The sequence below is a fragment of the Anomaloglossus baeobatrachus genome, chromosome 1 (assembly GCF_048569485.1).
Source record: "Anomaloglossus baeobatrachus isolate aAnoBae1 chromosome 1, aAnoBae1.hap1, whole genome shotgun sequence".
In the NCBI taxonomy this organism is placed as follows: Eukaryota; Metazoa; Chordata; class Amphibia; order Anura; family Aromobatidae; genus Anomaloglossus; species Anomaloglossus baeobatrachus.
Window position 1 is genome coordinate 385,332,257 of NC_134353.1, and position 23,308 is coordinate 385,355,564.

The window sequence follows — 23,308 nt, forward strand, 5'->3', positions numbered from 1 at the left end:
ATCTGTCTAATATATGTGGTGTGAGATTGCACATCACAACCTGGGGGTTTCACTCGCTCGCAGCCATGCGAGGTAGCCTAGGCAGCAGAGGTAACACAGTCTTTTTATGAAATTCCAGACGCTTAGTAAAACACTTCATGTATAAACAGCAAACATAAATGTGCCTTTCCTGCCTGAGGCCCCCTTCACACGTCCGTGAAAAACACGCACGTGTGTTACGGGCCGTTTTCCGGGTCTGTGTCCCGTTTTTGTGTCCGTTTTTATGGTCCGTGTGGGATCTGTGTGAATTGCGTATGCTAGCCGTATTTGTGTGTAGAGCGTCTGTGTGTGCGTGTGGAATGAACGTGTATGTCCGTGTGTGTGATGCACAATGTCGTTTATAAATGTCGGCTGACAGCCGACAGAGTTGCGCGATGAGAATGAACTCGGGTGAACTTCACCCGACTTCATCCTCATACCGCGGCTCTGTCTGTGTCGAGTACTGATTAGCGGTCACCTTCTTAAGGATTCACCGGTGACCGCTAATCCCCCGAGTGACTGAAGTTTCCCCCCCTCTCTCATACTCACTGTTCCCCGATCCCCGGCGTGGCGCTGCACGGCATTCACACTGCTGCGGTGGCTTTTACTATTTTGAAAAAGCCGGCCGCTCATTAAACAATCTCGTATTCCCTGCTTTCCCCGCCCACCGGCGCCTATGATTGGTTGCAGTGAGACACGCCCCCACGCTGAGTGACAGGTGTCTTACTGCACCCAATCACAGCAGCCGGTGGGCGTGTCTATACTGTGCAGTAAAATAAATAAATAAATAATTAAAAAAAACGGCGTGCGGTCCCCCCCAATTTTAATGCCAGCCAGATAAAGCCATACGGCTGAAGGCTGGTATTCTCAGGATGGGGAGCTCCACGTTATGGGGAACCCCCCACCCTAACAATATCAGTGAGCAGCCGCCCAGAATTGCCGCATACATTAGATGCGACAGTTCTGGAACTGTACCCGGCTCTTCCCGATTTGCCCTGGTGCTTTGACAAATTGGGGTAATAAGGAGTTAATGGCAGCCCATAGCTGCCACTAAATCCTAGATTAATCATGTCAGGCGTCTCCCCAGATTCCTTTCATGATTAATCTGTAAGTTACAGTAAATAAACACACACACACCCGAAAAAATCCTTTATTAGAAATAAAAAACACAAACACGCACGTGTTTCACGGACGTGTGAAGGGGGCCTTAAAGAAAGAACACAACTTCAGCCACATACCGTGGCTTTATTTGTATAAATACATGTGTGGTCAATATAAAGGACTGGCACATGACTTATTTCTTCCAAAGACAATACTAAGGACCAGGGGGCATACACTGAGAGTGGAAGAAAAGTGATTCCGGCAGCTAAATAGGAAAGGGTTCTTTACAGTTAGAGCAGTCAGACTGTGGAATGCCGTACCACAAGAGGTAGTAATGCCAGATACTATAACAGCTTTTAAAAAAGGGCTGGATGATTTCCTCAGTGCACACAACATTGTTGGTTATAAATGACTTAGTTACCAAATGTAGAACTGGTGGAGGAAGGTTGAACTGCATGAACGTAGGTCTTTTTTCAACCTAAGTAACTATGTAACTAGTCCATTAGAGTCCATAGGGACGTATGTCAGCCTCCTCACACTGGCTCCTGCCAGTATATTCTCCTCCAGGAGAGGTTTGGCCCTGTAGCCACAGCACTAGCCAGCCTGGCTGCAGCCTCCTTCCAGTCTAAACTCAGACCGATTTCCAGAGCCCTCTCAGAGGCTTCACCCAGCCTGAGACCTCCATCACACTAACAGCCATGTGCCAAATGCAGACTCCTTTAAAACGGTATGTGACACACCCATGGGCGGGGTACGTAGGTGGCCAGACCCTCCCATCTCTCCAGCCACCTGCAAGCCTGACCCAGTGAACATTATGATACAAAGCTGTGGTGTGGTACTACAGGTACCACAACGGAATTTCAGGCTTGCACCACTTTTGTGATACATACCGTCCATTAACAATATCACTGGTCACCTTCTCACACTGGTTAAGAAAAAGTTATAGAGGAAAAGGTAAAACAACTTAAAACAGCAAAAAAAAAATCTTTAGAATAAGGTACAAATACTTAAGACACTAAAAAAGAGCACATTACTCTGGAAACCTGGAGAAACAACAATGATGAATTGGGGCCAAGGTGTTTTGCATCATAAGTTGTAGCAGAGGAAATGTGAAATTCCATGGTGGCCATTGAAATGCAGCCTGAGTCTGGCAGAGCGAGATACGCGCCTCTGTGACATCCATATGCCCTTATAGCGCATACTGACAGATGTCCTGAGAGGAAAACCCTTTAGGCATATTTTTCAGTATCTTGGTTTGTGAGACACTTACCAACTCTCTTGGACATGTGTCTCATAGTCTTAAATGTCTCACAACCGAAATTGTACTTGTTTCAGAAAACAGAGTTCAGGACCTCGTTCTTAGCATCAGAGAACCCTGCTCGCTCCAAGTCCAGCTGTGTTTTATACTGAAAAAAGTTTGATGTGGTCTTGGCCAGAAGATTGCTATCTGTTGTAAGCCAAGTCTTGAAAGGTTAACATTAGGTTAAAATGTAACAAGGGGAATAAAAAAAAATACGCATCTTTTGGTATAAATGTGGGAAGCTCAGAAAGGCGTCCCAGCACCCTGATCACTGGAGGCATATTCCTGCATCTGGAGTGCATTAAGCTGTTCTCGGCCTCAGTTCCCCTTTGCACCTCTCACTCTATCTAGGAATGTGCTGAGTTGAGCATTTCAGCTAAATCTTCCACTTTAGATTTAAGTGTGGAATCTCCCAGGGGACAAATTCCCCAGTAAAGGGAGGAGGTGGTGTGTGTATAGAAATCTGGCTGACAAAGTAGAAGCCGGGTGTAAAACCGTGTGTTAAAAAGAAAAAAATAATAACTTGGTCGGCTATCCTTCTAATTGATGCTCAATAATACAGTGTTCACAGCAATACCATGGCGTTTCTGTTTTCCCCATGTTTGCTAGGGTTTTCTCTGTGTACTCCAGTTTCCCCAAACAATCCAAAATATACCAACTTCCTAGGAAATTGTCCTCATTGTGTGTCTGTGGCGAGAGATTGACTAATTAGATTGAGTCACCCCCTTCCCAAACGACAGATTATAATGTCAATAGTGACAATCCCAGTACAGCGCTGTAGAATATGTTCTCTCTATGTAAGTAATGGGAAAGAGATAAATCACAGGTGCTAAAAATATTCCTTATTAGAACAAATACAGATACAGAATAAGTTAGACAAAAGATTTAACAAACACATATTTGAAATTCAAATATTAAGCTGTCAGAAACAATCAATATATTATCATATTCAGAGATTAAAGGGAATCTGTCAGCAGGTTTTTGCTATGTAAGTGAAAGACAGCATGGTGTAGGGGTTAACACATAGAATTCAGGGGTGCCTGTCTTGTCAAGGTACAATCTGTTGTTTATTTGTTACTAGCTGTAGTACCCAGTATTGCCTGGGATAGTAACTGTCTCTCTGTCTCTCTCACTCTCCCTCTCTGTCAGTCTGTCTTTCTCTCTAACTGTCTGTCTTCCTCTGTGTCTGTTTGTCTGTCTCCCTCTCTGGCTCTGTCTGCCTCGCTGTCTCTTGCTCTTTCTGTATCTGTGGGTCTCTGTGTGTCTAAAGCTGGGTTCACACATAGCGACAGCGACAACGACATCGCTGTTACGTCACCATTTTCTGTGACGTAACAGCGACCTTGTAAGTCGCTGTTATGATCGCTGCTTAGCTGTCAAACACAGCAGAAGCAGCGATCATAACGTCGCTACATGTGCAGAGAGCAGGGAGCCACGCACACTGCTTAGCACTGGCTCCTTACTCTCCTAGCTACAGTACACATCGGGTTAATTAACCCGATGTGTACTGCAGCTACATGTGCAGAGAGCAGAGAGCCACGCACACTGCTTAGCACTGGCTCCTTGCTCTTCTAGCTACAGTACACATAGGGTTAATTACCCAATGTGTACTGCAGCTACATGTGCACAGAGCAGGAGCCGGCACTAGCAGCAAGAGCGGCGGAGGCTGGTAACGAAGGTAAATATCGGGTAACCAGGGAAAGATCTTCCCTTGGTTACCCGATGTTTACAGTGGTTACAGCTTTCCGCAGCTGCCAGACGCCGGCTCCTGCTCCCTGCTCGCTTCATTTCGTCGCTCTCTCGCTGTCACACACAGTGATGTGTGCTTCACAGCGGGAGAGCGACGACGAAAAAAAGAAGCAGGACATTCAGCAACGAGCAACGACCTCACAGCAATGGCCAGCTCGTTGCTGGATGTCACACACAGCGACGGGACGTCGCTGCAACGTCACAGAAAATGGTGACGTAGCAGCGACGTCGTTGTCGTCGTCGCTGTGTGTGACACCACCTTAACGCTCTGTTTGTCTATGTCTTTGTTTGTCTATGTCTCTGTGTCTGTCTCTGTGTGTCTCCATCTCTGTGTGTGTGTGTGTGTGTGTGTCTCTGTCTCTTTCTCTCTGTGTCTGTGTCTCTGTGTATGTCTAGGTGTCTCTGTCTCTGTGTGTCTGTCTCCGTGTGTGTATCTGTGTATCTGTCTCTGTGGGTTTGACCATCTACCTATTTAAATACAGCCTGTAATGTTATTTTATATGCTTGAAAAAGACTGTATGGTCGAAACATCGTAAACAGATTAAAGAAAAATAATTTTTTATTAATCATTTTGGCGGAGCTGTCTTTTCTTACTTTTGCTGTGTCTCTGTCTCTTTTTCTGTGTGTCTGTGTCTCTCTGTCTCTATGTGTCTCTGTCTGTGTGTCTCTGTCTGTGTGTGTGTGACTCTATCTCTCTGTGTGTGTCTCTGTGTGTGTCCCTGTGTGTGTCTTTCTCTGTGTGTGTCTGTCTCTGTGTCCGTCTCTGTGTCTGACTCTGTGTCTCTCTGTCTGTCTGTCTCTGTGTGTTGCTGTTTCTGTGTGTGTCTGTGAGTGTCTCTGTGTGTGTCTCTGTGTGTGCCTGTTTCTACCAATATCATAATACTTCACACATAAGCTGTCATATTTAGAATGTCCTTTGTTGTCTATAGCAACCAATCACAGCTCCTATTAATCACCTGTAGCTCCCACCTCTATTGACTTTAATGTAAGCAGTTTTTCTGGCGAATAACTAAAAAGCGTGGGGTTAAATTTTCCCCTCAAAACATAGTCCATCACGTTCTCTGAGTCAAATGAGGAGTCTGCGCAAAATTTCGTGATTGTAAATGTAATGGTGTGGATTCTTTTAGCGGGCATACACACATACACACACACACACACACACACACACACACATACATACATACAGTACATACACTGAACTTTATATATTAGATGTTTGTTTAAGCAGCAGGACTAATTGCTGGACTACAATGTTATGCGTTTGCCCCCTCCTCTGATTGACACCTCACAGTCACTGTACAATCTCTATGGAGAGCCTGGTGTGGGTGGGGAGCTCTCTCAGCTCTGCTACATGCTAAACCTATAACCTCTGATTATATCAGAACGGCCGCACCCAGTAATCTAAGTGATACATTGCTGTTTTCAGAGACTCTTTGCCTACATTATGCTCCTCTCAGATGAGGCAGCAAAACCTGCTGGCAGATTCCCTTTAAAAAGTTGAGTATTTTCCATTTGTACAGCCTGATACTCACATTTAAAGGGAATATGTGACATTCTACATGCACTCAAATCTGTGTAAACCATGGTATAGATGATATAGAATGATATATAGGTTTGTTGGGAAAGATTCATTACAACCTGAGTTTTTTCATTGAAATTCCTTTTGTTTACATACATGAGTCAAGTAGCGGGCCTAGTGGTGATTGACAGCTTCATCTGCATGTGGTCATACAAAGAAAAGACTGCCAATTACTAGTAGGACCGCCCACTGGACTCCTATCCATACAAGCACCAGGGACTTCAATGGATAAAATACCAGTTTTACTGAAACTTTTCCCACAACAATGTCGATTAATCAGATCAGCTCCTCCTGCTGTATCGCGTCCTGCCTGCAGATCAGATACGATTTTCAACATGACAGGTTTCCTTTAATATCCAAAAACACCTACCTCCTTTGTAACTTTTCCAAGTGTAATATTTTCCCCTAAATGCCACATTGTCAAATTCTGCACACTGTATCTCGCGAAAATCTTGGGACCCTGGTGGGCAACCCTGGAAAAAAAAACCTTTAGTTTAGTCTCTTATTATTAACTCTACTCAGACACCACTAACACTGTGTTAAGAATAAGGATATTGCAAATTGTTTTTTATAATATTTTCTAATTATATAAAAATTAATTATATCTCCATTAATTATAAAACAATTTATGTCAATCATAAGCTGCCAAAAAATTGTAGATGATTTTATTCAAAATAAAAAAAAACAAACAAAAACCCACATAATGGCATAAGTGTGTTTTTTCACTTTTAGCACTTATTTGCTACCTACATTATAGAAGATACAAATTAAATTGATAGACGTCCCACCAATGGTTAGTATGGCTGACCTCCTGCTCCTCATCCAATGGGCATCCATAGTAGGAGGATATGAACAGCCGAGCACACAAGTATTGCGTGATACAACCACCCTACTTGCCTAAGGGAATCCTCTAGCAGATTTCTTTTAAACACTAGAAGTCCCAGAGAGGGGTCATTTAACATTTCTACCATTGGAACCCTATGGAGTTCGAAATTCCTGGGACTTCTAGTGTTAAAAGTAGGCGACATACAGTACTGGTCAAATGTTTTGACAGAACTGTTTATGCAATGGTTTTCTTGTTCTTCTTGGTTTGTGCACATTGTAGATTTAGAGCCTTGAAGGGACACATATGTAAACAAGGAGTAAACAAATGCTTGTGAAACAAACTACAATATGTGTTAAGCTTTTATTTTTAAAGTACCCCCTTTTACTTTGATTACAGCAGAGGTAATTCTAGGTCTTTCTTTCCAGGGATGGTCCTCATGAGTTTCCTTATATCGATTGATGGTTTTCATGACTGCATTTGATTATACCTTCAAGGTTCTAGCAATTTTTTTGACTGGCTGAGTTTCATCCTTTAAAGTAACGATAGGCCATTACTCTTTTCTAATACAGTATAAAGTTGCCATCAGAATAAAAAGGGTATACTTAGAGAAATCTAAGGTTAATCATATCTTTAGTTTGTTTCACTTGTGTTTCTTTACTCCATATGTGTCTCTTTGTGGTTCTGTTTCATTCAGTGTGAATATACAATGTGCACATTCCAATATGAACAAGGAAAATCACTGCATGACCATCTGTGTCCAAACTATTGACTTGCACTGTATATCATGACAAATGCATAATTTTAATACATTTGAATTATAAGGCCAAAAACTGAAATTACTATTATTATTTATTATTATAGCGCCATTTATTTCATGGCACTTTACATGTGAAAATGGGTGTACATAATTGGTACAAATAAAACAATCATAAACAATACAAGGCACAGATGGGTACAGGAGGAGAGAGGACCCTAACCCGTGAAGGCTCACAGTCTACAAGGGATGCATGAGGATAGAGATGATTGTGCGGTGCTGTATCAGACTGAGGGTTTCGGCAGCTTGTAGGCTTGTCGGAAGAGGTGGGTCTTCGGCTTCCTTTTGAAGCTTGTCAAGGTGGGCGAGAGTCTGATGTTATGGCAGAGCATTCCAGAGTATGGGGGAGGCACAGGGGAAATCTTGGATGCGGCGGTGGGAAGAGGAGATGAGAGGGGAGTAGAGAAGGAGGTCATGGTCATGTTTAGAGGTCATGGTTACAGTTTTAAACTGGAGTCGTTGGGCAATGGGAAGCAAAGGATGGGATTGGCAGAGAGGAGAGGTTGGGAGTAGCGGGGAGACAGGTGGATTACTCGGGCGGCATAGTTTAGAATAGATTGTAGGGGTGCGAGAGTGCTAGCCGGGAGCAGGAGGTTGCAATAGTCCAGGTGAGAGATAAAAGGGTATGCACTAGGGTTTTTGCAGCTTCTTCGGAAATAGATATATGAATCTGAGAAATATAATAGAATCTTTTTCTTATAACATAAAAATATATAGAATTCACGTATATGTCATCAGTTCTGTGTTTGAAAATAATGTGCCAATCTACTTCTTCCTAGTTTACTCTACTTACATCAATGTTGCATGATCGGTGTCTTTTCCTTTCTCCTAAGCAATACTTTCCTCCAATGGTTGGCCTAAAATCCAATACAGATTTAGAAAATGTTCATTATTGCATGTTTCTAAGTTATGTAGTTGCACTTTTTTTAGAACAAGGGAAATGATGAAAGCATTTTTGGTAATTGTTCATTCTTGAAAAACGTCACACATTTTTTGTTTATGCTGTTGTTACGCAAATATTTGCGACTTCTGCTATCTAACACGGCTTTCGCCACTTTTAAAAAAGTCAGAGTAATCTGAGCATTGTTATATACACAAATTAGGTTCAAGTCAGATTTATGAATTGCAACTTTTTAAAAAGTTGCACTAAAAGTCACAAACCCACTCCAGTAGAGGGGTGGTGTAACAAGTTAAAAATCAGCTTAAGACATGTTACATACTGTAGGTACATAGATTGAAAAAAACATAGGTCCATGATTTCAACCTTCCTTGATCAGATCCTATTGCTTGATTATTTACAACATACATGCCAATTATTGTGAGAAAAGCATCCAAACCCTTTTTTAAATACTGTGGTAGTGCCATTACTACCTCTTGTTGTAGGGCATTGCACAGTGACTATTCTAAGGGGTACTTTGCACACTACGACATTGCAAGCCGATGGTAGCGATGCTGAGTGCGATAGTCCCCGCCCCCATCGCATCAGCGATATCTTGTGATAGCTGCCGTAGCGAACATTATCGCTACGGCAGCTTCACATGCACTTACCTGCCCTGCGACGTCGCTCTGGCCGGCGATCTGCCTCCTTCCTAAGGGGTCGGGTCGTGTGGCGTCACAGTGATGTCACACAGCAGGCGGCTAATAGAACATCCCGCCCACCTCCTTCCTTCCTCATTGCAACCGGGACGCAGGTAAGGTGATGTTCCTCGCTCCTGCGGCTTCACACACAGTGATGTGTGCTGCCGCAGGAACGAGGAACAACATCGTAACATCGGTCCTTCCGAAATTATGGAAATGACCGACGCTACACCGATCATACGATTTCGATGCTTTTGTATCGTAGTAAAAAGGATTCACATACTCCGATGTCGACAGCGACGCCGGATGTGCGTCACTTTCGATTTGACCCCACCGATATCGCACCTGCGATGTCGTAGTGTGCAAAGTACCCCTAACTGTAAAGAACCCTATCCTGTTTAGCTGCTGGTATTGTCTTTCTACCACACATATTGCTATGTCTAAAATAAAGTTCTAAATTTATCCAATACAGTACAAATAATGGAATTGCAGCCTCCAGCAAAACTGACTATATGTTGTGGCTGTCCTGTGTTTTCCCTCCAGAAATCTATGGTATGAATAAATTGCTCCTTGCTGTAGTATAAACAATCACTTAAGAATACTGGCTACACTATTACACTAAAATTAATAAGGTTCCCAACCAGATACTTTCTATATTGCTTCTATGATAAGTTGCCTTGAGAATTGCATGTCCATAGCCTCACAGTCAAAAGGAGGTTTTTACAAACTACTGTCATGGTGGCATCAGGATCTGTGGAGACTATAGATTCAGGCATTCTGCCTGCTAACTTCTCTGATGTCTGTGATCAATGCAGGGAGACTCAGGCATGGACCCACAGACTTGTAGTTCATAGGCAGACTAGAAAAAGTTAATCTCTGCTAGGCTGCTTGTTAGTCTCCTTTGATCACATGCTGTGGGGGAGCCAGTCACATTCGTTCCCTTCCTATAGATGCTGGCTGGACTGTTCCTTTAATGCCAGCTATAGCTTCTCTATGCTTGTATTATGAGGTATTGTGATCCAGACTTACTGGTGGTTGTAGTACTTAGTTGCTGTGAGTGGTTTTCAGAGGCGAGGAGCGAGGGGGGGGGTTGCTTTCAGGCACCGGCGGCTTAGATTGAGGAGGATTCACTCGCTGGCTTCAGACGCGCACTGCGCGTCTGAAACTGACAAGGAGAACTTGGAAAAGAAGTCTGCCGCAATAGTAAGTATAAACGTGCGCAGGATAGAATGAGGGGCGTGATACCACGGAAAGTATGCAGACGCCCATAGGGCAAGGCGCCTCCCATGGGCCCAGCGGCTCTGTAATCTACATAGGAAATATGAAAGTAATAAAATGTTTTTTATTACTTTCATATTACACAATTTTAGAGCACAGGTATGGTTAGGGAGCAACTATTAGGGCAAATATGCGTCTGCTAATATGTCAGATCCCATACTGACACTAGAGGTACAGGATAATGACACTGGGGGTACAAGATAATGGCACTGACACTGGGGGTACAGGATAATGACACTGGGGGTACAAGATAATGACACTGACACTGGGGGTACAGGATAATGACACTGGGGGTACAAGATAATGACACTGACACTGGGGGTACAGGATAATGACACTGACACTTGGGGTACAGGATAATGACACTGGGAGTACAAGATAATGACACTGACACTGGGGGTACAGGATAATGACACTGACACTGGGGGTACAGGATAATGAGACTGGGGGTACAAGATAATGACACTGACACTGGGGGTACAGGATAATGACACTGACACTGGAGGTACAGGATAATGACACTGACACTGGGGTACAGGATAATGACACTGACACTGGGGGTACAGGATAATGACACTGGCGTACAGGATAATGACACTGACACTGGGGGTACTGGATACTGACACTGTCACTGGGGTTACAGGATACTGACGCTTGATACTCGGTACAGGATAAACCACTTGGGGTACAGGATAATTACTCTGGACACTCGGTTCTTTTCCTCAGCTCCCAGCTCTTCTATGTTCTGGGTGATGAGGAAAAGAGCCTCTTTCTCTCAGCTCAGCACCCAGCTTTCCCAATCCCATCCCATGCTCTGACTGCTGCTATCCCTCTTTCTCCAATCCCTACTGATATATGGTTACTGTGTGGACTTTACCCAAGTCACACAGCAGGGACCGGTGCACACACCGTGCACCCTTAAATCACACACACCCAGCAGCCCCAAATCACACACACCCTGCACCCTCATGCCCTGCACATCTCACACACCCAGCACCTTCATGCCCTGCACATCTCACACACCCAGCATCCTCATGCACTGCATATCTCACACACACACACACACACACCCAGCACCCCCATGCCCCATATATCTCACACACCCAGCACCCTCATGCCCTGCATATCTCACACATCCAGGACCCCCATGCCCTGCATATCTCACACACCCAGCACCCTCATGCCCTGCATATCTCACACACACACACCCAGCACCCTCATGCCCTGCATATCTCATACACATCCAGCACCCCCATGCCCTGGATATCTCACACACACACACACCCAGCACCCCCATGCCTTGCATATCTCTCACACAAACACACACACACAGCATCCTCATGCCCTGCATATCACACACACACACACACCCAGCACCCCCATGCCCTGCATATCTCTCACACACACACATACACACACACACACACACACACACACATATACACACACACACACACACATATACACACACACATATACACACACATATACACACACACACACACACACACACACACACACATACACACACACACACACACATATACACACACACACAGCACCCCCATGCCCTGCATATCTCAGACACATACACACATACACACCCAGCACCTCCATGTCCTGCATATCTCACAGACTGACTGTACCACAAATTACCCCTCGCTCAAAAACACACTGAAGCCCCATGTCCCACACAGATAGTATCCCTTAACACTCCTCTGTCACAGTCTGGACCCCCCCCCATATACCACTCACCCTGCATCCCCCCCTCCACCATCATCCCTAATTACCGTGCTCACATCTTCCTCGGTCAGCAGCTCCTGCCCGGCTCCTCCTACACGGTCACATGGCATGAGTCACCGCAGGTCCTTCTTCTCGTGCATCTTCTTCCTGTAGGAAGGAGCTTTCTGTTCTGCCCCTGCCGCGCTGATGCTCATAATTTCTGTGTGCTCTCCTCCAGGTCAGGCCCGCCCCCTCTGCCCCCCGTGTAGCTACTGGCGCTGTCATCTGACGGCTGCCTGCAGTGCAGTATTTTTATCACTTGCAGCGGCTGCCAGACGGTCTAAGGAGCCGCGGCCACCGGTCATGTTAATACACCCAGCGGGGGCCCCTGCAGGCTGCCGAGGACAGCTTAGATTGAACACAAGGTCAGGGCCTACAGGGGGATTCCCCGCTACCCTGGCACGCCAGACAGACACTGTGTACGTGACATCATCGCAGGTCCTGCAGCTCCAGTAGTTGCTCTGTTTGTGCCTCTGCTCCACACATGGCTAATTTGCATAGTTTACAAATTAGCCATGTGGACAGAGCCAGAGGTGCTTTCCCTCAGCGCTCTTCAGATTTTCCGGTACGCCGTACCGGCACGTACCGCCGCAAAAAAAGCACTGGCGGTTGTGTTGTTAACCCTTGCTGTCCTTTTGTTTCTGCCGTCTTTCTTTTGCTTTTCTCCTTAGTCTTTTACTGTTTGTTCCTGTGAGTTTGTAGTGTGTCTGAGTTTTGGCTTTTCTCTGTCTGTCTTCATCTGTGTTATGATCTCACTCCTGCCCCTTCCTACTTTGGGGGGGAACAGATTAGCTCTGGTCAGGAGAATAATAAGGCACAGGACTCAGGCATCTCCACCATCAAGGGTAATCCAGAGCTTAGGAATAGACTAAGGTCCCTTAGCGTGAGAGACAGTATAGGTGCCCCTTGTCACTCGCTATCCTGCAGTCACATCGTGACACTCACCTGCTTGGAAGGTTTGCTAGAGAACAGAACCACTTAATATGCCAGCTACATTACCCATTATCAGATTTAAAGCATCCACGAGTAACAGTGATTTCACAAAAATGTCATTGAGTCTTTGAGCTAGGTATGCATAACATTTAATAAGTTTGTGTACCATACAATATAGTAAAGAAGATCTTACTTACCTTGGGCTATCACAGTGGCGGATGGAAGAAGATACCCCTCCTCCACAGGTTCTGCTACATTCTCCCCATGACGTCCATGGTCCCCATGCTCCATCCACACCCTCAGGACGGGTCCCAAATGGAACACATTCCCTCTTATAACACCACTATGGACAGAGCAAAATGATCATATAGTTTTTGTTTTATTACTTGAACTTTGAAACACAATGCTTTAGCCAATATGCTTATTTTACAGTTTATTGTGATCTGTCAAGTTATCTTTCTGCTTTTTGTCTTCTCCATGCAGTAGGGTTAATAAAGCTGCAAGTAAATGACTCCATGACATATGTAATGTGTGTTCTCGACTTGCACTAATGCCAATTCCATCATTACTTGGACATATAAAAAGATGAAAAATGATTACATCTGTTATAACATTCGTTTGTAATATTGATGTATTGATACATTTAGCAGTTTTTACCCCTTTTTCTATTGTGTTTGTCTGGCAGATGGTACCCTCGGCAGCCGGGATGCTGTTGGTGATGCAACGGCTGGTTTTGCTTAAACACCAAAGTTCACTGCAAACCTCCTGGAAAAATGAAACACAATTCAGTCATATATTTTGGAAGCAAGACGGAGTGCCAGCATTGGACAGTAGTATGAACTGTTTTCTCCAGCACATGGCCATAATTCTGGAACAAATGGGTTTTCTTTTCCACATTACACAATACAAGAAAAGGCCAAATGCAAACCAATTCTTAATTCCCGTTTTCTTTGTAAAGTAAGACATACAGTACAATGAGTTTTTATATTTCTGGAATATTTTTCTATAATTTCTTGAATGAGATAAAGCAATAACAAAAAACTATTATAAAAGGATTTTCTAGGACCTTCAATTGATGTCCTGTACTTATTATTGTCCGTCAATATATAACGTATATCCCTTTTGCATCCTCACTAATAACCTATTGGATGTCCATCCAAAGGACAGGCCATTGAATTTCTCAACACCCAGTTTAAAAGCCTAAATATACATAAAATATGGAAAAATCTGTCTCTGGTTTCCCAAAATGGAAGAATAAAATAAAAAAGAACTCTACCCCGTATTTACACTGGCGGGATTTAATTCCATGCTGGAAACGACATTGATCATCTGCGTCATAGGCTTGTCCAGGAGCTTGTGTTGGATAAATGAAATCTTGTCGTGGGGGAGCATTGTTCAAACAGACGCCCATACCTGAGCTGTGGGAGAAAATTACATTACAATCCATAAGACAACAAAGCAATACACGCATATATTAAAGATGGTTCAGAAGTATTCAGACATTGACACTATTTTTAAAGGGATTCTGTCAATAGGGTCAATCCTCATAATCCGTCTATATGGGCATACAGGTCCTAAAAAGCTCAACGAAATGATACCTTGATATCTGAGTTCCAATGTTTTATTCATTTTTTTTCTTATGTGTAACTAAGCTGTTAATATCTATGGACCGGACATAGATCTCTTGAGAATGTGCCTCTAAAGCTTATTTTACATGAAAGGGGGTTTTACCAGTGTGATTCAAGTAATAACTGAGACAGCTCTGCAGTGAGACCAGAAAGAACACAGTACAGCAGAGATAACATAGTACAACAGAAGTGAACTGTCTCTCTACAAACATTTGCAACACCTCTTGTCTTCTCGTAGTGCTGCCAGCTATGCTGTCGAGCTGTGCCTGATTACAACTAACACGGTACAGCAGAGATGAACTGATCTCATTACAAACACAACAAGCATTTTTGCAGTTGTCTTCTCACTGACCTGTCAGCTATGATGTACTAGGACACCTCCCTTCCCCTCACACTGGCTACCTGTGAGATGTAAGCTAAAGCACTGTGAGAGGACTGCAGCTGCAAATGTTATAGTAATGAGACTTCATTTTTGCTGTACTGCGATAGCTCTGCTGTACTGTATTAGCTTTGCTATACTGTATAAGCTCTGCTGTACTATGTTAATTCTGTTGTGCTTTGTTTGTTCTGCTGTACTTTATTAGCTTTGCTATACTGTATAAGCTCTGCTGTACTATGTTAGCTCTGCTGTGCTTTGTTTGTTCTGCTGTACTGTATTAGCTTTGCTATACTGTATAAGCTCTGCTGTACTATGTTAGCTCTGCTGTGCTTTGTTTGTTCTGTTGTACTGTATTAGCTTTGCTATACTGTATAAGCTCTGCTGTACTATGTTAGCTCTGCTGTGCTTTGTTTGTTCTGCTGTACTGTATTAGCTCTGCTGTACTGTATAAGCTCTGCTGTACTGTATAAGCTCTGCTGTACTATGTTAGCTCTGCTGTGCTTTGTTCTGCTGTACTGTATTAGCTCTGCTGTACTGAATAAGCTCTGCTGTACTATATTAACTCTGCTGTGCTTTGTTTGTTCTGCTGTACTGTATTAGCTCTGCTGTACTGTATAAGCTCTGCTGTACTATGTTAGCTCTGCTGTACTATGTTAGCTCTGCTGTACTGTATAAGCTCTGCTGTACTATGTTAGCACTGATGTGCTTTGTTTGTTCTGCTGTACTGTATTAGCTCTGCTGTACTGTATAAGCTCTGCTGTACTATGTTAGCTCTGCTGTACTATGTTCTGCTGTACTGTATTAGCTCTGCTGTACTGAATAAGCTCTGCTGTACTATATTAACTCTGCTGTGTTTTGTTTGTTCTGCTGTACTGTATAAGCTCTGCTGTACTATGTTAGCTCTGCGGTACTATGTTAGCTCTGCTGTACTGTGCTAGCTCTTCTGTACTGTATAAGCTCTTCTGTACTATGTTAGCTCTGCTGTGCTTTGTTTGTTCTGCTGTACTGTATTAGCTCTGCTGTACTATGTTAGCTCTGCTGTACTATGTTAGCTCTGCTGTACTGTGCTAGCTCTGCTGTACTGTATAAGCTCTTCTGTACTATGTTAGCTCTGCTGTGCTTTGTTTGTTCTGCTGTACTGTATTAGCTCTGCTGTACTGTATAAGCTCTGTTGTACTATATTAGCTCTGCTGTGCTTTGTTTGTTCTGCTGTACTGAATAAGCTCTGCTGTACTGTATAAGCTCTGCTGTACTATGTTAGCTCTGCTGTACTATGTTAGCTCTGCTGTACTGTGCTAGCTCTGCTGTACTGTATAAGCTCTTCTGTACTATGTTAGCTCTGCTGTGCTTTGTTTGTTCTGCTGTACTGTATTAGCTCTGCTGTACTGTATAACCTCTGCTGTACTATGTTAGCTCTGCTGTGCTTTGTTTGTTCTGGTGCACTGTATTAGCTCTGCTGTACTGTATAAGCTCTGCTGTACTGTATAAGCTCTGCTGTACTATGTTAGCTCTGCTGTGCTTTGTTCTGCTGTACTGTATTAGCTCTGCTGTACTGAATAAGCTCTGCTGTACTATGTTAGCTCTGCTGTGCTTTGTTTGTTCTGGTGCACTGTATTAGCTCTGCTGTACTGTATAAGCTCTGCTGTACTGTATAAGCTCTGCTGTACTATGTTAGCTCTGCTGTGCTTTGTTCTGCTGTACTGTATTAGCTCTGCTGTACTGAATAAGCTCTGCTGTACTATATTAACTCTGCTGTGCTTTGTTTGTTCTGCTGTACTGTATTAGCTCTGCTGTACTGTATAAGCTCTGCTGTACTATGTTAGCTCTGCTGTACTATGTTAGCTCTGCTGTACTGTATTAGCTCTGCTGTACTGTATAAGCTCTGCTGTACTATGTTAGCTCTGCTGTGCTTTGTTTGTTCTGCTGTACTGTATTAGCTCTGCTGTACTGTATAAGCTCTGCTGTACTATGTTAGCTCTGCTGTGCTTTGTTCTGCTGTACTGTATTAGCTCTGCTGTACTGAATAAGCTCTGCTGTACTATATTAACTCAGCTGTGTTTTGTTTGTTCTGCTGTACTGTATTAGCTCTGCTGTACTGAATAAGCTCTGCTGTACTATGTTAGCTCTGCTGTGCTTTGTTTGTTCTTTCTGTAGTGTGTTTGCTCTGCTGTACTGTGCTAGCTTTGCTGTAGTGTGATAGTTCTGATCTCACTGCAGAGCTGTCTGTGATTATGAGAGCAAAGTGTCAGCCATTACTTGGTTCACACTAATAGTGCCCCATTTCATTTAAAATAAGCAGATAATCAGGGAGATCTGTATACACACAGATCTTCAGAGCTCATTTGAGGATGGTGATTATAAAAAGAGAGGAAGCGCCGGATCAAGATCAGTGCTGCCCATTGGACCAGACTGTCCCATAGGCGAGTATAATAAAAGGTCTTTTTTATGTTCTACTGATCGGCTTGGGCACTTATATACAGCAATCTAGAATGCTGCATATAAGAGCTTACTGGTGGTGGCCGCAGTTTATTTAGGAAAAACCTGGTAACAGATTTCCTATAACAAGACAAATGTATCAGAAGGATAGCAAAAACTTTATGAGATGCCAAATCAACAATTTAGTAATTTGTTTCCTAATAGGAAAGAATACTTTAGCAATTTCAGCAACATCACGGGTTCTGTAAGGGCGCAGGAGACAACTAAAGTGCTGGAAGACAGAATTTTTGGCAAAAAAAATCTATTTCACAATATCTGGCCAAGTCAAGAGCTTTCTCTTCGACCTATCAATCTGAAGTCTTTAACTGGTAGATGTCTTTATTGTTACAATCTCTTCAAGCCTCACTCCTCTGCCGTCTTCTTTCAAGCACTGCTATTCTGACTTGACAAATTATGCTGATGAGAGAGAGTCCGGTGCTAATTTAATCGCTAAGTGGCTTGCTCACTGCTCAGCTTGTCAATTCTTGAATTGCTGTTTATTTCTTCATTCTGTCTCCTAAAATCAGATTAAAAAGCAATTCAAAAATATAATGTACCCCTAAATGGTACCAATAAAAAAATTAAACTTTTCCCACAACAAAGAAGTCTGTACTTATATCTGTTACCGGTCAATGGAAAAATAGAGGTTTCCACGTTAGGAAGCAACTGAAAAAGTAAAATGGTGTCACAAACCGATTTCAGGGGGTTTTGGAATCAGAAAGTCAAGGTATATAATTGATCACAGATCCTCTTTACTGCTCGCTTGTTTAGCCTGAGTTGGAGCTTATTTAATTCCATCTGATGCTGAAGGGGGTGAAGGTTTCTTTCTATTCTGCGGCAATCTAACAGGAAGATGTAATCTCAGGTGAAGCCACTCCCTTCTGCTATAAGTATTCACTTCCCCCTCCTCCCTATGGCGGTTATAGCTCCTATCTATGTGGCCCACTTTGAAGGAGCCTGTCTCTGGAGAAGCTGAGGTGTCGCTTCTGTTGCAGCTGAGAAGTTCCTGCTGGAGAAGCCATGAAGTGCTATTTATTGTGTCTTTCCCCACCTGTTTGTTTTACCTTCCTCGAGTTGTCTTATTGCAGTGGCGAGACTAGTGTCTCGCTGGCCTTCACTAGCCAGGATGAATTCAAGGCTATCAATGGCCTAGGCACGTGATGGCGCATAGGGGAAAAGACCCATCTAGGAACATTAAGCAGTGCAGGTTTATTTGAAGCTATTACTGCTAACTGTAAACTTGTTAAACGCATTTAATTAAATCTGAAAGTTTACACTTAAATAGAGATGAGCGAACCGGTCCCGGTTCGGCTCGAGGTCGGTTCGCCGAACGGACCTCCCGTTCGAGTTCGGCTCGTCGAACGTTCGACGAACCGAACTCGAGCCAATAGGAAACAATGGCAGGCAATCACAAACACAGTAAAACACCTAGAAAACACCCTCAAAGGTGTCCAAAAGGTGACAAACAACTCAAACACATTGGAAAGTGACAAGGACATATACTCATGCGAAAACAAAACAGCTGGACAAGGAAAAAGAGGAGGACACACAGATATTCTAAAATCATGTAAAACACCGCAAGGTGACTCCAAGCATAGTCTCCCTTTTTTTCCAAAAATTGGGCCCCACACCCACCCACCCATTCAGTGGCAGCAGTTGGGCTCCAGTTGTACAATTCACAGCTAGATTTGCAGCAAGCACATTCAAAAATACGCCATTCTTATCCGTCCCCAGGATGACACCGGGGTAGGTAGCAAAGTCTTTCCTGATCCCAGCTCTGTTCATCTTGGCTTCTTTTAAAAACACATCAAGCAAGGGTTACTCCAAGCGGAGTCTCCCTTTTTTTCCAAAAATTGGGCCCCACACACCCACCCATTCAGTGGCAGCACTTGTGCCCTAGTTGTACACTTCACAGCTACATTTGCATCAAGCACATTCAAAAATACGCCATAATTAACCATCCCCAGCATGACACCGGGGTAGGTAGCAAAGTCTTTCCTGATCCCAGCTCTGTTCATCTTGGCTTCTTTTAAAAACACAGCAAGCAAGGGTTACTCCAAGCGGAGTCTCCCTTTTTTTCCAAAAATTGGGCCCCACACACCCACCCATTCAGTGGCAGCACTTGTGCCCTAGTTGTACACTTCACAGCTAGATTTGCATCAAGCACATTCCAAAATACGCCATAATTAACCGTCCCCAGCATGACACCGGGGTAGGTAGCAAAGTCTTTCCTGATCCCAGCTCTGTTCATCTTGGCTTCTTTTAAAAACACAGCAAGCAAGGGTTACTCCAAGTGGAGTCTCCCTTTTTTCCAAAAATTGGGCCACACAGACACCCACCCCATCAGTGGCAGCACTTGGGCCCTAGTTGCAAACAGGATGTTTTGATTTGCATCAAGCACATTCAAAAATACGCCATTCTTATCCGTCCCCAGGATGACACCGGGGTAGGTAGCAAAGTCTTTCCTGATCCCAGCTCTGTTCATCTTGGCTTCTTTTAAAAACACAGCAAGCAAGGGTTACTCCAAGCGGAGTCTCCCTTTTTTTCCAAAAATTGGGCCCCACACACACCCACCCATTCAGTGGCAGCACTTGTGCCCTAGTTGTACACTTCACAGCTAGATTTGCATCAAGCACATTCCAAAATACGCCATTCTTATCCGTCCCCAGGATGACACCGGGGTAGGTAGATAAAGTCTTTGCTGACCCATGACTTGTTCATCTTGGCTTCTTTTAAAAACAATGTAAGCAAGGGTTACTCCAAGCGGAGTCTCCCTTTTTTTCCAAAAATTGGGCCCCACACACACCCACCCATTCAGTGGCAGCACTTGTGCCCTTGTTGTACACTTCACAGCTAGATTTGCATCAAGCACATTCCAAAATACGCCATAATTAACCGTCCCCAGCATGACACTGGGGTAGGTAGCAAAGTCTTTCCTGATCCCAGCTCTGTTCATCTTGGCTTCTTTTAAAAACACAGCAAGCAAGGGTTACTCCAAGCGGAGTCTCCCTTTTTTTCCAAAAATTGGGCCCCACACACCCACCCATTCAGTGGCAGCACTTGTGCCCTAGTTGTACACTTCACAGCTAGATTTGCATCAAGCACATTCAAAAATACGCCATAATTAACCGTCCCCAGCATGACACCGGGGTAGGTAGCAAAGTCTTTCCTGATCCCAGCTCTGTTCATCTTGGCTTCTTTTAAAAACACAGCAAGCAAGGGTTACTCCAAGCGGAGTCTCCCTTTTTTTCCAAAAATTGGGCCCCACACACCCACCCATTCAGTGGCAGCACTTGTGCCCTAGTTGTACACTTCACAGCTACATTTGCATCAAGCACATTCAAAAATACGCCATTCTTATCCGTCCCCAGGATGACACCGGGGTAGGTAGCAAAGTCTTTCCTGATCCCAGCTCTGTTCATCTTGGCTTCTTTTAAAAACACAGCAAGCAAGGGTTACTCCAAGCGGAGTCTCCCTTTTTTTCCAAAAATTGGGCCCCACACACCCACCCATTCAGTGGCAGCACTTGTGCCCTAGTTGTACACTTCACAGCTACATTTGCATCAAGCACATTCAAAAATTCGCCATAATTAACCGTCCCCAGCATGACACCGGGGTAGGTAGCAAAGTCTTTCCTGATCCCAGCTCTGTTCATCTTGGCTTCTTTTAAAAACAATGTAAGCAAGGGTTACTCCAAGCGGAGTCTCTCTTTTTTCCAAAAATTGGGCCCCACACAGACACCTTATCAGTGGCAGCACTTGTGCCCTAGTTGCAAACAGGATGTTTTGATTTGCATCAAGCACATTCCAAATCAACAAGCATTTACTCTCCCCAGGATGACACAGGGGTAGTAAATTCCTTCTGGATCCATGACTTGTTCATTTTGATGAACGTCAGTCTGTCCACATTGTCACTGGACAGACGCGTGCGCTTATCTGTCAGCACACACCCAGCAGCACTGAATACACGTTCAGAGACAACGCTGGCAGCTGGACACGACAAAATCTCCAAGGCGTAAGTTGCGAGCTCTGGCCATTTTTCTAGGTTTGAAGCCCAAAAGGAGCAAGGCTCCAGTTGCACAGTCATGGCATCGATGTTCATTTGGAGATACTCCTGTATCATCCTCTCCAGCCGTTGACTATGTGTCAGACTTGTTGTCTCTGGTGGCCTTGCAAAAGAGGGTCTAAAAAAATTATGAAAAGATTCCATAAAATTGCTGTTACCGGCACCAGATACGGTCCTACTGGTACGGGTAGACTGTTGAAGATGACGAGACCGTCCCATGTTTGTCAAGTTACAACTGGGAGATTCCCTCCCTGCAGCTGCACGGTTGTTTGGTGGAAAAGCCGAGCTAAGATCGAGTAACAGCTTCTGCTGATACTCCTGCATACGTGCGTCCCTTTCTATGGCTGGAATTATGTCACAAAATTTGGACTTGTACCGGGGATCTAATAGTGTGGCAATCCAGTAGTCATCATCACTTCTAATTTTGACAATACGACTGTCATGTTGGAGGTAGTGCAACAAAAAGGCACTCATGTGTCTTGCGCAGCCATGCGGACCAAGTCCACGCTGTGTTTGTGGCATAGAGGTGCTACCCGTTCTTTCTTCCTCTGACATCTCCCCCCAACCTCTTTCAACTGAAATTTTACCAAGGTCTCCCTCATCCGCTGAGTCTTCCATGTCCATGGACAGTTCGTCCTCCATTTCTTCATGTTCTCCTGCACCTTGCTCAACATTTCGCCTGCTACTATGCGCCCTTGTCGATCCCTGTCCCCCATGGTCCCATGCCTGCTGCGTTGGTGATGATGAACGTCTGGACCTTGGTGATGTTGTTGTCCCTTGCGCATATGAATCCTCCTGTAGTTCCTCCCCTTCATGTTGTCCCACCCCCTGACTCCGAATAGTGTTTAGCGTGTGCTCCAGCATGTAAATGACTGGAATCGTCATGCTGATAATGGCATTGTCAGAGCTAAACATATTCGTCGCCATGTCGAAACTGTGCAGAAGGGTGCATAGGTCCTTGATCTGAGACCACTCCATCAGGGTGATCTGCCCCACCTCTGCATCTCGTTGGCCCAGGCTATACGTCATGACGTATTGCACCAGGGCTCTGCGGTGCTGCCACAGTCGCTGTAACATGTGGAGAGTTGAATTCCAGCGTGTCGCCACATCGCATTTCAGGCGATGAACCGGCAGGCCGAAAGACTTCTGGAGCGATGCAAGTCGCTCTGCTGCGGCGCTTGAACGGCGGAAGTGAGCTGACAGTTTTCGTGCCCTGTTCAGAAGGCCATCTAGGCCGGGATAGTGTGTTAAAAATTGCTGGACGACAAGGTTCAACACGTGAGCCATACAAGGTACGTGTGTCACCTTGCCCAGGCGAAGTGCCGCACCCAGGTTTGCAGCATTGTCGCACACGGCCTTACCAGGCTGCAGGTTGAGTGGAGACAACCATTTATTAAACTCGGACCGCAGAGCTGACCACAACTCCTCAGCTGTGTGACTCTTATTCCCAAGACATGTCAAGCTAAAGACCGCCTGATGCCGTTGCGCTCTGCTGCCAGCATAGTAATGAGGGGTGCGTGATTCCTTCTGCGCAGTGAGAACGCTGGTGGCCTGACCAGGCAGGCTTGGGGCGGAGGTGGAGGACCCAGATGAGGTGGAGGATGCAGAAGCTGTGGCGGAACTTGGACAGACATAGGATTGACACACAAGTCGTGGGGACGGCAAGACTTGTGCAGCAGACCCTTCACCATCTATCACCATAGTTACCCAGTGCCCAGTCAGCGACATGTAACGTCCCTGTCCATGCTTACTGGTCCAAGTATCGGTGGTGAAATGCACCCGTTTACACACAGAGTTTCTCAA

At 44.5% G+C, this 23,308-nt stretch overlaps 1 protein-coding gene across 1 annotated transcript in view; it reads right to left on the bottom strand.

Annotated features, from left to right (window-relative positions):
• Nucleotides 1-23,308, bottom strand: part of ADAMTS10 (ADAM metallopeptidase with thrombospondin type 1 motif 10) — a 131,913-nt gene that overhangs the window by 53,651 nt on the left and 54,954 nt on the right. The window contains exons 9-13 of the mRNA XM_075343597.1: nt 14,235-14,376; nt 13,616-13,723; nt 13,156-13,301; nt 8,181-8,244; nt 6,118-6,220 (exon numbers count right to left, since the gene is read on the bottom strand). Of these exons, the coding sequence (XP_075199712.1) occupies nt 6,118-6,220; nt 8,181-8,244; nt 13,156-13,301; nt 13,616-13,723; nt 14,235-14,376 (563 nt within the window). The remainder of the gene's footprint in view (nt 1-6,117; nt 6,221-8,180; nt 8,245-13,155; nt 13,302-13,615; nt 13,724-14,234; nt 14,377-23,308) is intronic.